Source organism: Mauremys mutica, chromosome 8 (assembly GCF_020497125.1).
Source record: "Mauremys mutica isolate MM-2020 ecotype Southern chromosome 8, ASM2049712v1, whole genome shotgun sequence".
Taxonomy (NCBI): domain Eukaryota; kingdom Metazoa; phylum Chordata; order Testudines; family Geoemydidae; genus Mauremys; species Mauremys mutica.
The window spans coordinates 29,151,672-29,167,568 of NC_059079.1; the positions used below are offsets into that span (position 1 = coordinate 29,151,672).

General features: G+C 42.5%; 1 protein-coding gene across 3 annotated transcripts in view; it reads right to left on the reverse strand.

Moving 5' to 3' along the window:
• ZNHIT6 (zinc finger HIT-type containing 6) overlaps window positions 1-15,897 on the reverse strand; it is a 63,332-nt gene that overhangs the window by 39,482 nt on the left and 7,953 nt on the right. For all 3 annotated transcript variants that reach the window (XM_045027375.1, XM_045027377.1, XM_045027376.1), the window contains exons 5-6: window positions 13,790-13,893; window positions 506-574 (exon numbers count right to left, since the gene is read on the reverse strand). In XM_045027375.1, coding sequence (XP_044883310.1) covers window positions 506-574; window positions 13,790-13,893 — 173 coding nt within the window. The remainder of the gene's footprint in view (window positions 1-505; window positions 575-13,789; window positions 13,894-15,897) is intronic.

Below are 15,897 nucleotides of genomic sequence, written 5' to 3' on the forward strand. Positions count from 1 at the left end.
TTCCAAGGAGGGGGTTTGTAGCATCTGCTACAAAGGCAATATTGCTTCCTTTCCATCCTCTCTGGTGTGGGAGAGGATTTCCTGCAGGGAGCTGGATTTTCTCTGAAGATCAAGGAAAACATTGGGAGTATGCAAAGCTCTTCTATATTAGCATGCTGATGCATGTGGACAGCAAGCATCAAGAGGCATATACAAGGCTGCTCTATTTACAGAAGATTAGTAAATAAAACAAGTATTTAAATTAGAGAAATTCAATCTGAAAACAGACTTCAGTATTATGCTTCTAAGGTGATAGAAACAAAACTAGTATTTTAAAAAAGTGATTTAACCTGAAGTGTCCCCTTTGTAACACCCCCCCGCCCCACCCCCGAAAGAAAACAACAACTCTTTATCTTGAGTCTTATTACCACATACATAGGGATGGCTAAGAAACTAACCAAATAGTCTTATAAAACTAGTTTGCTATAATTAACTACAGACATCTGCTTTTCACAATCTCAGGTACCTTTTTACTGTGTATTCAGCATGACTGTGAGGAAATATGAGCTTCAAATGCCAGTAGAACCTTTGCTCCCTAAAAAGAAAGAGAAAAACACACACTAATATCTCAGAGGTATTATTTGTATCATGGTAGGGCCTAGAGACCTCTACCAAGATGGGGTACAGCAAATAGTAAGAGACAGTCCCTGCCCCAAAGAGGTTACCATCCACATAAACACAGAGGGGAAAAAAGTATTATTAAACCCATACTAATATATGGGACATTGAGGCACCAAGAGATTAAGCAATCTACAGGAAGGTCAGAAAGGAAAGCTGTGGTAGATTCAGGAACTGAACCCAGATCTCCTGAGTCCCTGTCCAGTTCCTTAATTAGAAGCTCCTTCCCTTCCTCTCTTGCCGACACAGTTAATTATAGAGCAGTTTTTATTAGGTATTTGGAAGCAGAAATTACCTACTGCAACATGGTTCAAAGTAAGACACACTCTTTATGGGAGGCAGTCAGACCTTCCTGACAGCCCTGGGCTGGGACTTGGGAGACCTGGGCTCTATTCTTGGTTTTGCCACTAGCCTGCTAGGTGACCCTGGGCAAGTCTCTTCACTTCTCTGCGCCACAGTTTTCCCATCTGTAAAACGGGGAGACAGACACTGACCATCTTTGTAAAGTCCTCTGTGATCTACTGATGAACAGCACTATATAAGAGCTAGGTATTATTATGCAGCTGCTCTTTCTAGTTTAGAATTTCACACACAGCACATATAGTTAAGGTGAGGATAAACTGAAGCAGCATTTACAATGTTCCAGAGGTCTGACAATTCCCTGAAATTCAGGAACTTTTGATGGTACTTTTTTCAGCTATCCAAGACATGGGACTCCTAATAACACCCCCAAAACCATCAAGTTTACAAAGGTTTACAAACTTATGATTAAAAATAACGTGCTGCTGTTGTAACAAAGTTAATTTGGATATCAGACAGATGAAACACTATACAGTTGGGTCCAGCTGGCTACAGAGGCATGTACGTGCATTCAGTAGCAAAACAGTAGACAACAAATTGGTTGCTAAGTACAATTAACTATGTTATTGCTTTTAGATGAGAGCTTACAAAGTTTGTTCACTGAAATAAACAATTATTCTTAACCTAGTTATTTCTAGGGGAAGGTTACAGTCCATACAGTATTTCAGATTACGTATATAGCACAGAAAGTTTTGGATGCTCTTCTAAGAGGAGGGAAAACAAGGTCCTTACCTACAAAAATCTTAGAATCTAAACAGATAACGAACGTATAGATGAATATTAGGGTACAACAAGGAGCAAATAACTGAGTGGAGTTGTACAGAATGTCTTGTGAATTCTCCATTTCCATCCTCTTCCTCTGAACCACTTGTTAAAGTTTGTTAAGCCTCTAAATATTAATCCTCCCCTTTAAGTATGAATGTTTTAAAGAGAGATGGAGTCACGGCAGACCAGCTCAGGGAGAGGAAAGAGGATGCAAAGACAAAGGTTGGAGGAGGACACAAAAAGGGTGGCTGTAATCAGAAGTTGGTACAGTTGAAAGTCTGTGCCCTGTCTTCACATTTTAAGACGTGCCGTTTGGTGTAATGGTATGGTATTTACTATTACAAGTTCCAAACTTGAACATTAATTTAAAAATAATTTTGAAAGCAGATTCTTGTTTTGAATGTTAAATCTGCCTTATGAAAAATTATATAAAAAAATTCTTAGCACCTCTGGAGCTGGCAAACTCAAAGCAACATTAATATCACTGAACAATTGTACAGCAAACTGCAATGCTAATGAGGAAGGGCTTCAACTCAACTGACTATTAACAAGGTCACAATCCCAATCTCAGCTGTACTTTAATATTTAGCACTTAGAACATAAGAATAGCCATACTGGGTCAGACAAATGGTTCATCTTGCCCAGTATACTGTCTTCCTACAGAGGCCAATGACAGGTACTTCAAAGGGAATGAACAGAACAGGGCAATTATCACATGATCCATCTCCTGTCATCCAGTCCGTGCATCTGGCACTTACCCGGCATATACAGTGTAAAGCACTATCCCAGTATTTAATTAAAACTTGCTGTGGAACTAAAGGTGGGGGTGTTGTCAACTGGAAGGCGGGCTGCAGGATCACTACTGATAGTCACAATTGAGAAGATGTACACTTATGTTGTAGTAGTGTTCAGATTAGATATTTCATTTCTTGCTCTGAAAATAGGGCCTAAGAATGAGGCTTGGCTTTTTCTTTTCCTTTCAGTTTGGGCAAAATGGTCTCACAGGTGAAATCATCTTCCTCCAGTACCTGTGTGTAGAGTGATAGGAAGAGGCAGTACCTGGCTATTCCAGGAATGAGCAGATTGCCCTTGGCAAAGTGCACAGTGCAACATGTACATGCTGTAACACATACATTGAGCTGTAGACTACCTCTCTATCACCTCCACAGAGAAGGGCTGCATGTACCTAGACTACTTGAGAACTTTTCAGCTCATTTACAAATCCAGCAATCACATCCCGGACTTCATACAAAAGGGGGATTCTTCCACCCATCCTTTTTGGGTCAGAGCAATAAGAGTGAGGGAAAGGTTGGGGATCTTCCTTTCCCAAAGGGCCCAGAACAGCTGTAAAGTGGTTAAGGAGCCATTTCTCTGGCAGGAGCAGAGGGCTGCCTCTACTCCAGACAGCCGAGAAGATTCATCAGCACTTGTCGCAATCTGGTGCTTGAAATTACGATTTCTACTGACACACATCAGTACTTCTGTCACGCATCACAGCCTGATCTCAGAGGCAGGTCTAGTTCTTCTTCGAGTGCCTGTTCATGTCAATTCCAATCAGGTGTGTGTGCTGCATGCACGACAGCCGGAAGATTTTTCCCTTAGCAGTATCCATAGGGTTGGCCTGGGTGCCCCTGGAGTCATGCCTTTATGGCCCAGTCGACCTGACCCCTCCTCAGTTCCTTCTTACTGCCAGTGAAGACTAGCTGGAACTTCCCTCTCTCTTGCTTCTGCAAGAGCCTTTAGCAGTGTCCCATTGTGATCTGTATACAGTTAGTTTCTTAGTTAGTAGTAGTGTCAGTAGTCATTTATCTAAGTTTCCATTACGCCCCCTTCTCCCCCCATTTCTTCCCCGACACCAGGGGATGCCTCAGTCACCGGGGTTCAAATCTTGTGAAGTCTGCGGTACACTGATGCCAAAAAGTGTACACTTCTTGTTTGAAGTGCCTTGTTACCAAAAGGACAAGTGCTGCATTTGTAAGGGTTTCAGATGTAAGGATCGCGAGCAGAGACTCAGGAGTTATCCTCATGGAGGCAGCCCTCCATCCACAGTCCGACTGGGTCGGCAGAGCCCATGCCAAGCACCATCTCCTCCGTGTGCAGCACACCAGTGTCAACGGCGTGCAAGCCAACAGCAGGGAAAGAGGCTAAGGACTCCCAGCACCAACATGGTGCCAAACATAAGACTTCTGGCAGGTGCCGATCTTCATCCCTGCTGCCCCAGAAGAAAAAGAGGTAGGAGAAAGAGTGCTCTCCCCCTTCCTAAGCCTAATGAGCCAGCAGCAGGGAGATGCCAACCCACTCAGCCTACTTTGGGCCCGGTGGCTCCAAGGGGCTTGTCGACTCCTGCCCCTCAATGGGTCCAGTCGAGTCCGGCCCACTATCATTCTCCAGACCTTCATGGCTGGGACATTCAACTCCCTCCACTCTGGAAGCTTTTGAGGCAGCACAGGACCTTATTCGCCTGACGGCACTGCCTTCTCCAAGGAGGGACAAGGCACCAGTGATAACCTGGCCACCTATTTCATCTAGGGGTAAGCCGGCTATCATGTCACACCACTCCCCATTTCCGGTGCACCATTCCATGGCGCTGGCCATCCACATAGGGGGAACCACACCAGTCTTCAAAGGCCCGGTACCGCTCATCGGCACCACCCCTAGTACTGCTCCTCCGTGGTCTTCCTTTTTGGAGACCTCAGAGTCCAAGGCAGAAACCTATTGTTCAGATAGGTCCAGCAGCAGGAGGTCTAAGATCTAGGCGACACTGCCAGCCTCCTCTGGCACCATGGCCACCCCAATGGCAACCACCAGCTCAGTGGCCCTTTTGGACCCCTGGTCTTATCATCAAGCCCAGCGTCGGAGCAAGGCATCAAGATCGAGGTCAGCGTCAGTCTTGTCGGCATCCCTCGCCTCCACGAAGCACCTGGCGTCGAGACTATCTCTGGAGACTATGCCAGTACCTCTGCCTGCCGCTCTGACGTCGGCACCAGCGGCTGTCTTGGCATCATCAACACATGAACATGACCCTCTTGCCGGTGACGGCAGCGACCAAGGCCATGTGCCGGTGCTCTCGTCCTCCTCAGATGAGGCCGTTGCGGGCACTTCAATGGCCCCGGCCTTAGAGGATAGCAGGGCCCTGCAACACTTGTTGGGCAGGGTGGCCCAGAACATGAATTGGATAGCAATCTAAGCACCTCTTCTCCTAAATGAGATGTACCAAACTTAAAAATATTTATGCAAATTAGGTTCTAAAATGTGTAGGCTTTTTAGCAGCTACTGGTTCTTCCTGAAAAAAAATCTGCTCCCCTTTACCCTGCCAAAAAGTTTTAAATTTGCAACATAAAGTAATTTCTTCAGCTACGCTTTTCCTAATTTCCCCACATAAACATACAAGCAAATAATCCATAAGCAAACCAAGCCTCTGTTCCTATAGGTAAGGAAGACAGCAATTGTTACTGTCATTTCTTTCAATATTAGAGACATTTAGATATAACAACTGTGGCAGCTCTATGAGCACCACAGTCATCACCTCCTGAGAGCAGGGGTTCTCACAACCAGTTTTTTGGTGGCCTCAGAGTGTGGCCACCAACTCTTGCTGATGGCCGCTATGACAATTTTCCCTAAAATCTTTAATTAACTTTGGGGAAAACAAATAAATATGCACATGTACATATAGTCATTTATGTAAGGTTTTTTTTGCAGACTCAATAATAAAAATAATGTACAGTTATCTCTATTCTTTACTGGACTTAAACTGAATAGAAACAAATAAGATGCTTTGCATGTTTTGTTGTTTCTTTTGCTTGTTTTTATTTTTCAAAAAACATGCTAGTCGGTAAGTCTGTGTCTATGAAAAGTGATATCTGTAAGTTTGTTACTATCACTTTTCACAGCAGCAGACTTGTTAGCTAGCTAGGAGGCAGTGAAAAGTGATAGTAACAAACAAAAATATCACTTTTCACAGCAGACTTACTCAGCTCTGGCAAACCGGAAGACAAATTAAGCCTTGGAAGGGAAGGTGGGGAGGCAGCGGGGGCCAAGGATGATAGGGAACTCTCACTGGCTGCCTGCTTCTCTGGCGTTTGTTGCTCCGGAGGTGGGCAGGGCCTAACCCTTCCTGGTAGCCCCAGGGGAAGGCTGCTTTGCACGCCCTTCCTCCCACCCCCATCACCACTCAGAATGCTGTGGCCACATGAAAAAGCCCCTGGTGGCCACATTTGAGAAACACTGTTGTAGAGTATCTGGACTGCTGTGCTCTCCAACCTTTTTGCTGAAACAATCCCTAGCAGTGTGGTTCTGTGTACCATGATTTAGGCAAATGCTGTAGACACTGCAGCTTCTAGGCCCCAAGAGACAGATTTTTATAGGTATCTGGGTACCTAAGGAGGCAGGATAGGTAACTACTGGTATTTTCAAAAGGGCCTAAGTACAGATTTAAGGTGCCTAACCTGCTCTGGCATTTGTAGCCTATCTGCACTTTTTGGTACTTAAATATCACAGTAAGTCTGGCCTCAAGGCTCTACCAGCACCTGGTGGTCCTAAATAGCACTCTGCCAACAACAGTATTTCCCTCAGACACCCCATTTCTGTGATCCTTTTCCTTCACCAACTGCCATAGAACCTTTTCCTTCCTTCCTCCTGGCAGAGAAGCAGGGAGAAAGCAACAGCAGATTCACCCTTATCAGAGTCATCACACCTGCATTCTGCTGATCTGCCACTCAGCTGATTTAACAGAATTTAGAGGAGAGAATCAACCCCCCCCCCCACTCCCTGCCCCTCCCCACCACACACAGATTATGGAAGTGCAGTAAAGGCAGAAGCAGCACTGAAAGGAAGCTCAATGATTTAGAAGTACAGTAACTGTATGTATTTAAGGGATGGAGGGCAAAAAGTGTTCAGCTTTGTTTTCTTGTCTTACATGAATATAATTGGTTTACAATGCTGAGAAGAGAATCAGACCCTTTGCTCATTCCTTGCTTTGTTTTCCATTAAAGAATCTTTAGCCTATCTATCTGAAATTAAGTAGACGACATTTACTGTTGATCAATCCAAGAACCACTTGCCCACGATTTTATAGTACTTGAAATTGTCCAAACACCTCACAAAAGCTGGGATGACCCTAATTCAATAGATCTTTTCAATAAAAAAACTAAACTCGATTTTCCTGCCCTCAAATTAGCCTTTGGTTCAATGTTTACATTTACCAAAGCTAATTCCAACTCTCTATCACTCTGCGGATAAACACCTTGAAAGCAGTCACATGAGACCACTCCCACCTATTCCGGACATTATCTTTGCCCTTGTCTACACTGAGGTACGAGGGGGGGGAGAAAAATCAATCTAAGTTACACAACTTCAACTACGTGAATAATGGAGCTGAAGTCGATGTACTTAGACCAACTTACTGTGGTGTCTTCACCGCGGTGAGTCGACTGCTGCCGCTCCCCCGTTGACTCTACCTGCGCCTCTCGCGGAGCTGGATTACAGGAGTCGACGGTAGAGGGCTCAGGGGTTGATTTATCATGTCTAGACTAGACATGAAAAATCGATCCCCGCTGGATCAATCACTGCCTGCCGATTCGGCGGGTAGTGTAGACATAGCCTTAATTACTTTAAATCAAGTAGCCTCAACCAGATAAACATGAGGAGGCATGAGAGACAAACCATATTTACAGATTCTAACATTAGTAAATATGATAAGATTGTTCAACCAGCCTTGAAAATAAAATCAAACTAAAATTACTGAATTATAAAGAACCATCACATCCTGACTTAAGACCACTGACTTTCTGCACATTTAGTCCATTTTAAGAATCAGAAACGCTCCTACAGAGCATCAGAAGTCAAACATGCAGCGTGAGCTGCTACTTACTACCTAAGAAAGAGTACACACTTTAAGCACTCAGCTTTTTGATCCACTCCCCAGATGTGCCTGGGACTTCGCTTCCCCCTCTAAGGAAAATATATTTGATGGGACACGATGTCTATGAATTTCATGAAAACATGTAGAATCTGCATCTTGTGAGTTTCACGGGCCACCAAAACATCCTATCATGTGCTCATTCACAAAACCCCTTTTTTAATCCTGCAAAGCAGCAGAGGAGCATTTATACATATATACGAATATAGCCACTATTACAATCAGTTTAATATTATAGTGGGCTCTTGTTAGGCTTTGTGATACTTAAGGTTGCAAAACAGTTTGTTATAATCCTATTTTCACATGCTCTTAACTCTCAAATTCTACTTCAGGGTTTGAAGTTTTCCCTGCTTGTTTTTTGCCTCAATGTAAACCCTATTTCAGAAGGCAAAGCTCTTTTAGCCACTTTTTTGTTCACCGGAGGGGTGAAGCCACGATACCCTTTTTGCCTTTCAGAGATATGCCAGATGCAGACTTGTTAATTCAAAGAACTTACAAGCCCTGCTGGTAAATTTATTAAGCTCTTGCTCCTCCTGCCCAGTGAGTAGAACTGTGCACTGTATTTTTCTCCTTATTCTTCTCTGATTTTGCCTAGTGTACTAGGTTTACATGCGACACTGACTTGTTTACATTTATCATTTACTTTCCATAAAACCATAAAAAAGCAAGTCAAATGTAAGGATACTAGAAATTATTTCTCAGAGACAGGAGAGAACATTAAGAGTGTTTATATTAAGGTATTTTGATAGATATGCTTCAGGTTTCTCAGTTAAACTTATAAACGTTAGGGTTTTAGTTCATCAATTCTCAAGGTACTTTTATGAAATGTATCATGTATAAATTTTCTCATCTGACTGTTCTTTTAGCTTTTATACAAACTCAGTCCTAGAAGCCAGCCTTGATTAACACAAGAATCAGCTTGCTTTATTAGTAATTATATTAACAACTGTCCTAGCTAGCATTATTCACATCCTAATTTGCTAACAGGAAACACCTAACTTTAATCATCAAAAATCTCAAACAAACAATGCACATTGGAATCTGCTTACAATGAACTCAGATATAGAAGACATCGTTTTTATATATATAAATAAAAGTAGACTGAAAATCCCAAATTGTTCAATGCATTGTAATGTACCAATTGTGACTACAGCGAACTTCACTTAAAGCGAAACCCTGTGAGACAGAATGACTCATTGGGGATTTTATTCTACTGAATAATAGATGCCATATAAAGTTATTGGAAAGAATATGTGGAAGTACCTTAGATCCGGGCATATGCATGTTCACATATACAATAGCATCTGCTATACGCAGGTTATACCACATCAACAAAAAGGAGAGAGGGAAGAAATGGGGAAGTTTAATGAAATACCAGTCATCCTTTAACCCTGATTTGCCACTTTAGTGGTCCATCTCACCCACAGTACAGCAGTTTAAGTATAAGGGGATTAAATGTTTACTCCTTTTGATAATATTGCCTTAACCTGCTTTAGGCAACACAGATCCAGTTCAATTAAGTCACTGGATTCTTGAGAAATCCAAAAGCCCCTCAATAAACGAATAATAGTTTGAAGCTTTCACAAAAATACACTGTCTCTAGTGCCACTATACCTACAGTGCTAACGACATTAAACAGCAGAAGGGACCCACACTTCGTTGAAACTCAGCTAAACTAATTCCCAGCTGAGATGCAACGGACAAACAATAAAGTTGGGTTATTTCTACTTAAAACTGAAGCATTTCCCAATTGTAGTAAATTGTAAAGCAAGACTATCCACCAAGAAACTGATTGAAAAACATTTCCTTTGTAACATATATGGTCTTTCTCCCAAGAGCCTCAGAACAGCAGGAGATCTTACTAACCATATGTGCTGCAATATTCAAGCACACTGGGTTTGAATTAAAGGTTCTGTGGAAACCGAAAGACTTTGCCAAGGTTGACTAGTCCAAAATTTAACCTTCTTTAAATATGTGTTTTGCCCTCTCCTTTGATTCTCTGAGGAAACAAAAATGCCCATCAGCTTCCCTGCATGAGAACTAACACATTTAGGTTTCTATCACACTTCCAGGCTAGACAAGCTGCCAAGTGCTGAGCTGGGATGTAGTCTTTCTTCATGTTTGTATGTCGTCCCTCCATTTTCATGAGGCTATCAAATTATTGAAATGCACAGGGATCATCCTCTCCGATCTTTAGTGAGCAGCATTCATGTAATGCTACCTGGCCTTCTTCATGCTTGTATGCAGAGAAAGAGTCACCTTGTGATCATAGGTACTGGAACTAAGGATGTGGGGGTGCACCCCCTGGTCTGAAGTAGTAATAGCAACCCAAATACATGGTTTACACTTTTAGCACCCCCACTACAAAAATGGTACCTGCAACACTGATTGCAATGAGACCCAGACAGCAAGCAAAAAAAAGCAACTGTACTACTAGATTTAGGCTTAACAGCCCTGATAGGGTACATTTAATTCAAAATACCTTTGCATTTCTGAGTAGTCTAAACCTTAGCATTGCGATATGGCTTCTGTTCATTATTTTAACGCAATTAAGAAGTGAAGAGATTTTCATGTACTTAAGTTTCCCCAGAAGTATACCTCAGATTAGTATAATCTTACTAGAGGCGTTAGACAATAAGAGTTAAAAAAAATCTGATTTCCTAAATGTAACAATTTATCTAGCCATGATTTCCAGTAAATATTTGATCTATACTGAATGTGCATGTCTGTGTCTCTAATTTCACAGGCCAAACTGAAGTTTAATTTATTAAAAATGGGTTTGTTTGTTTGTTTTTTGGACACAGCAGATGAGGGGCAAGAAGAACTCCTTCAAAGTCATTTCCAATATCCTAAGCATCACCTATTTAATACTATTGCCAACCTCTAAAGTTATGGCTCCATTGTCTAAATGTTTGTATGAAATCGAAGAGATGAGAGTTTGCATATAATCTATCTTAACTGTTTGTGAACAGTTGTCAATGAGAACATGCTTATAAAGAGGATGCTCTACGAGACTTTACATTATTTGAATAATGGGGATGTCCCATTTTGACAGATACTGCAGATTTCAAGGTTTACCACTGATCTGCAAAGAAATATGGACCATAGTGGGACACACAAAGAGATACAGGTGGCTCCCAGTAATATAACTTGTTTTCTCACAGCAGCTCTTAGACACAACTTTCTTCATCAGAAGGCAGCCCAAATATCATTTTGTCACAACTCTGATTGGACCCTATTTTCTAGTTATAGCATAGTCAGTTTTAAAGAGAAAAGGCAGACTTCTTAGCCTTGATAAGCGATGACACCTGTTCCAATACAGCTGGGAACGGGCATTTTGCAGTATCTGCAATACTTCCCCCCCCCGACCCACAGTGGAGGCAAAACTGCACTTTACCATGTAAAATTTGTATTTAATACCTCCCTTTCATACTCATCCACAAAATGTGTATCATTCTCACTGCCTGGAAAAATATTTGCAGAAAGCAGATGGCTACTTTCCTAAAGAATGATGTTGCTGTGCCACTTGATGACACTAGAATGTGTCTATGAAAGATTAACATTTCAAAACAAAAATTGTTCTCCACTACGACAGAAAAAGTCATTGTCTTATTCCTTTCTGGCTGGTCCTGAAATAGTCCCATGCTTAACTATTTACCTACAAATAACACACCAATCCTGCTAGATCTTAAAAAGGGCCTCTGTTCAATAAATGTATAAATATAAATGTATAGACACATGTAATTCAATGCAGAGATAAATTAATCCCCAGCGCTCAGCCGTGTGTTTCCATATGTGAAAGTATTTTTGTGAACAGAAGAGTTTAAAAGCCACACTACATAACAGCAACAAATATCTGTCAGTGTGTGGCTGTCTCGTGTACAGGATTTACCAGTGAGGAGAACGTTTTTGTGGTTATGCCCCCCACAACTCTCAGCCATTGATGCAGAGATCTGCAGTATTTGGGGGTTGCCTTGTGGTCTGTTCTGAGGAAGCCAGGAATCCTCATCAATGTAAGAATTCATGAGAAATTTAAATGGGAAAAACCACATTTCCTTTCTTTTAACCCCTCTTGTGGATTTTCCCTGCCACTCAGAGCCTCTATTTTAAAGTATGTAACACAGAAAGCTAACATTTCAGAAATTCCTTTATGCACTATGTTCTGCTAAGAATAATCTCCACCAACAAGAAAAAACTGCTTTTGTTTCAAAACAGAAGAAATTATGCTAGTTTTTATTTATTTTTTTATTTATGCAGGCAAACTTACTTGCTAAACCTTTACAAGAGGGACACCTAGTGGTTTAGTCACTAAAATACTGTCAAGTTCTCATCCATTCATTGTTACCAGATAACTAATGGTAAATGGCATTAACTGAATAGAAAAAATATCTAGGAGCAGAATGTGTGACCAAAACCAATAAACAGAGGGGAGGGAGGGAGGGAAAGAAGCCCAAAGAGAAACCATCAGGGAAAAAGCCTGCTCCAAGTGGCTATTATCTGAGGCTCTCAAAGTGTTCACTGTCTCTCCCCCCCAGCTCAATCAAATATTTAAATTTCATTGAGCCCTCATATTAACTTTGGACCTGTCCCTGTAGTTCACACAGAAGCATTCTTCACCAAGTTACTACATTTTTGTATTATGACACAGTACTATACAAGGAATATCAACTTTTTTATATTGGCAAATGTTTGCTTCATGAATAACCCAGACTTAAATCCACATCCTTTCCCCTCCATGAGAGGGAGACATTTTCAGCAAGTCTTCTCATCTTAAACAGATGTACCCATCCTCCCAATCAAAGAAAAAGAAAGCCAAGAGTACCTTTGATCAGCAAGTACTTCGGTAATCCCAATTAATGGAAGAATGACAGATACAGAACTCGTCTAGGGTCTAAGAGTTACAAATCCTTAGCAAGGAAATATGAATTGAAAATCATTTTGGTAAAAGCATTAAAAAAATCCCGTCACAGGCAGGCATGCAAGTAAAAGCCCAAATTAATTTATGAAGAAGGAAGAACCTCTCTCTCACTCTCTTCGTGAATGCCATTGTTCAGTAAAGACAACATTTAATTGACTAGCACCAGCAATGGATGGTATAATGCCACATGGCTGATTTCAGTACTTGGATTTCCGACTATGACAATCAGTGACTACTTTATGACAGTGGGAAACATCAGCCCAAGCACAACAGAAGAACCCCAACTGAAGTTTGGGGTATAATAAATCGTCATTGAAGAAGCTGAATACTAGAAGACTGCAGAAGAATTTAGTACAAATTTCCATCTGAATATGTTTCCAAATGGAAGCATTGTTCACTGTCTAATGCAGGGGTGGGCAAACTACAGCCCGGGGGCTGCATCCGGCCCTCCAGGCGTTTTAATCTGGTACTCGAGCTCCCGCCAGGGAACGGCGTCTGTGGCTTGCCCTGCTCTGGCGCTCCAGCTGGGGAGCGGGGATGGGGGCTTGCCTCACTCCACGTGGCTCCTGGAAGCAGCAGCATGTCCCCCCTCCGGCTTCTACATATAGGGGCAGCCAGGGGGCTTCGCATGCTGCCTCCATCCCAAATGCCTCCCCTGCAGCTCCCATTGGCCGTGGTTCCTGGTCAATGGGAGTTGCAGGGGCAGCACACAGAACTTCCTGGCCGCACCTCTGTGTAGGAGCTGGATGGGGGACATACCTGAAGCAGTGGCAAGTACCGCCTGGAGCCTGCCCCCCTGCCCCCCTCCTGTGCCTCTGCCCCAGCCCTGATCCCCACTCCTGCCCTCAAACCCCTTGGTCCCAGCCAAGAGCTCCCTCCTGCACTCACAGCCCCACCCCAGAGCCCACACCCCCAGCTGGAGCCCTCACACTCTCCTGCACCCCAACCCCCAATTTTGTGAGCATTCATGGCCTGCCACACAATTTCCAGACCCAGATATGGCCCTTGGGCCAAAAAGTTTGTACACTCCAGGTCTAATGTGATTCTGTCATGAAAAATGCTACCAGGCTTGAAGTCTTACACAAGAGCTCTTCACCAGCTATTTTTTCAGTAATACTTAAATGAAGGTTTTGCCCAGTTGTCCCCAAACCCCATACTAATTAGAAACTTACTTCTTGTTGAAGGTGGTTGAATTCTCTCTCCTTTTTGTAAATCCAATGGGTAAAGTTTTCAAGTGGATATTGTGCTTTCGAGCTCGGTTTTTCAAATAATTTATCTAACACAGAAAATAAAAGTCAAAGTATATTCAAATACGGAAACATTACTTCTGTCCTGCAAGTCTAAAAATTGAGGCCAAAAGAGCAGTCCCGGAACCAAAGTGCCTGTCAAGCATTTAAGAAGCAGCATAATGGAGAATAGTACACAGTGATAAACTTTCTCTCTCTCTCTCTTTTTTTTTTTAAACAAAAGTTCTCAGTTAAAAAAAGATATTTAGATATCTTCTAGAGTTTCTAAGCTTTTTCCTTGAACATTTACAGACAAAGTTTTCCTATGGTGAGCATAAGGAGTCCCAATGAAACATAAAAAGTATGTTATAAGTAGAACTCAAACAGTACGAGAGGGTTGGAACCCAACACAGCTACAGAATTAGTGACTGACCTCTTACGATTTTTTAAATCCAAAGGAGCCCTAAACCTTTTTGTGCACAAATCAAGTACAAAGCCTGTATCTTTGAGGTCCAGAGGAGAAATTTTCCCCAAACCCACTCCACTACTGCAGTTGCTGCACACAGTTTCCCTGAGATGAAGGCTGAATAGTTAGTAAATCTACACAGTCATTAATCAACTGGCCAGTGCAGAGGAAACCCAAAGAAGCGGGCTCTGCAATGCCAAGGGGTAATAATGTTGACATGGCATGGCTGAAGCACCATTAGATCAGTATTCTGTAATGGTACAGTCTGCTAAAACACTTAACTATGCTCCAAGGCATTACTGACTTCCATCAGAAATTCCGCAACATTAACACCACCCTTACCACCATGGATACCACCTCCCTCTACATCAACATCCCCCACCACAACAGCACTGCTGCCTACCTCAAATACCTACAGAGAACGTATGTTTGAAAATCCACCCTATGCACATTGTCTGTTGTTAATGTGCATAGGGTGCACTTTGTCCAAACTATGGGGACAGCCATGGGTGCTAAGGTGGCTCCCCTATACACCAACCTCTTCATGAGGAAGAATTTCTGGAAAAAATGCACCATAAAAAACATACCAATATATATGAGATACATCAATGACATTTTCATCCTCTGGACAGAAGACCTAAACTCCTTCATAGATTTCCACCACTTCAACAACCACCATTGATCTATTACACTCTCGGTAGGACACTTCCACACCAGCATCAGCTTCCTGGACACAATGATTAACTTCAACAATGAAACCTTACATATGACTGTAAAAGCAGCAAAGAATCCTGTGGCACCTTATAGACTAACAGACGTTTTGCAGCATGAGCTTTCGTGGGTGAATACCCACTTCTTCGGATGCAAGTGGTGGAAATTTCAAGGGGCAGGTTTATATATGCAAGCAAGAAGCAAGCTAGAGATAACGAGGTTAGTTCAATCAGGGAGGATGAGGCCCTGTTCTAGCAGTTGAGTGAAAACCAAGAGAGGAGAAATTGGTTCTGTAGTTGGCAAGCCATTCACAGTCTTTGTTTAATCCTGAGCTGATGGTGTCAAATTTGCAGATGAACTGGAGCTCAGCAGTTTCTCTTTGAAGTCTGGTCCTGAAGTTTTTTTGCTGCAGGATGGCCACCTTAAGATCTGCTGTTGTGTGGCCAGGGAGGTTGAAGTGTTCTCCTACAGGTTTTTGTATATTGCCATTCCTAATATCTGATTTGTGTCCATTTATCCTTTTCCTTAGAGACTGTCCAGTTTGGCCGATGTACATCGCAGAGGGGCATTGCTGGCATATGATGGCATATATTACATTGGTGGACGTGCAGGTGAATGAACCGGTGATGGTGTGGCTGATCTGTTTAGGTCCTGTGATGGTGTCGCTGGTGTAGATATGTGTGCAGAGTTGGCATCGAGGTTTGTTGCATGGATTGGTTCCAGAGCTAGAGTTACTATGGTGCGGTGTGCAGTTACTGGTTAGAATATGCTTCAGGTTGGCAGGTTGTCTGTGGGCGAGGACTGGCCTGCCACCCAAGGCCTGTGAAAGTGTGGAATCATTCTCCAGGATGGGTTGTAGATCCCTGATGATGCGCTG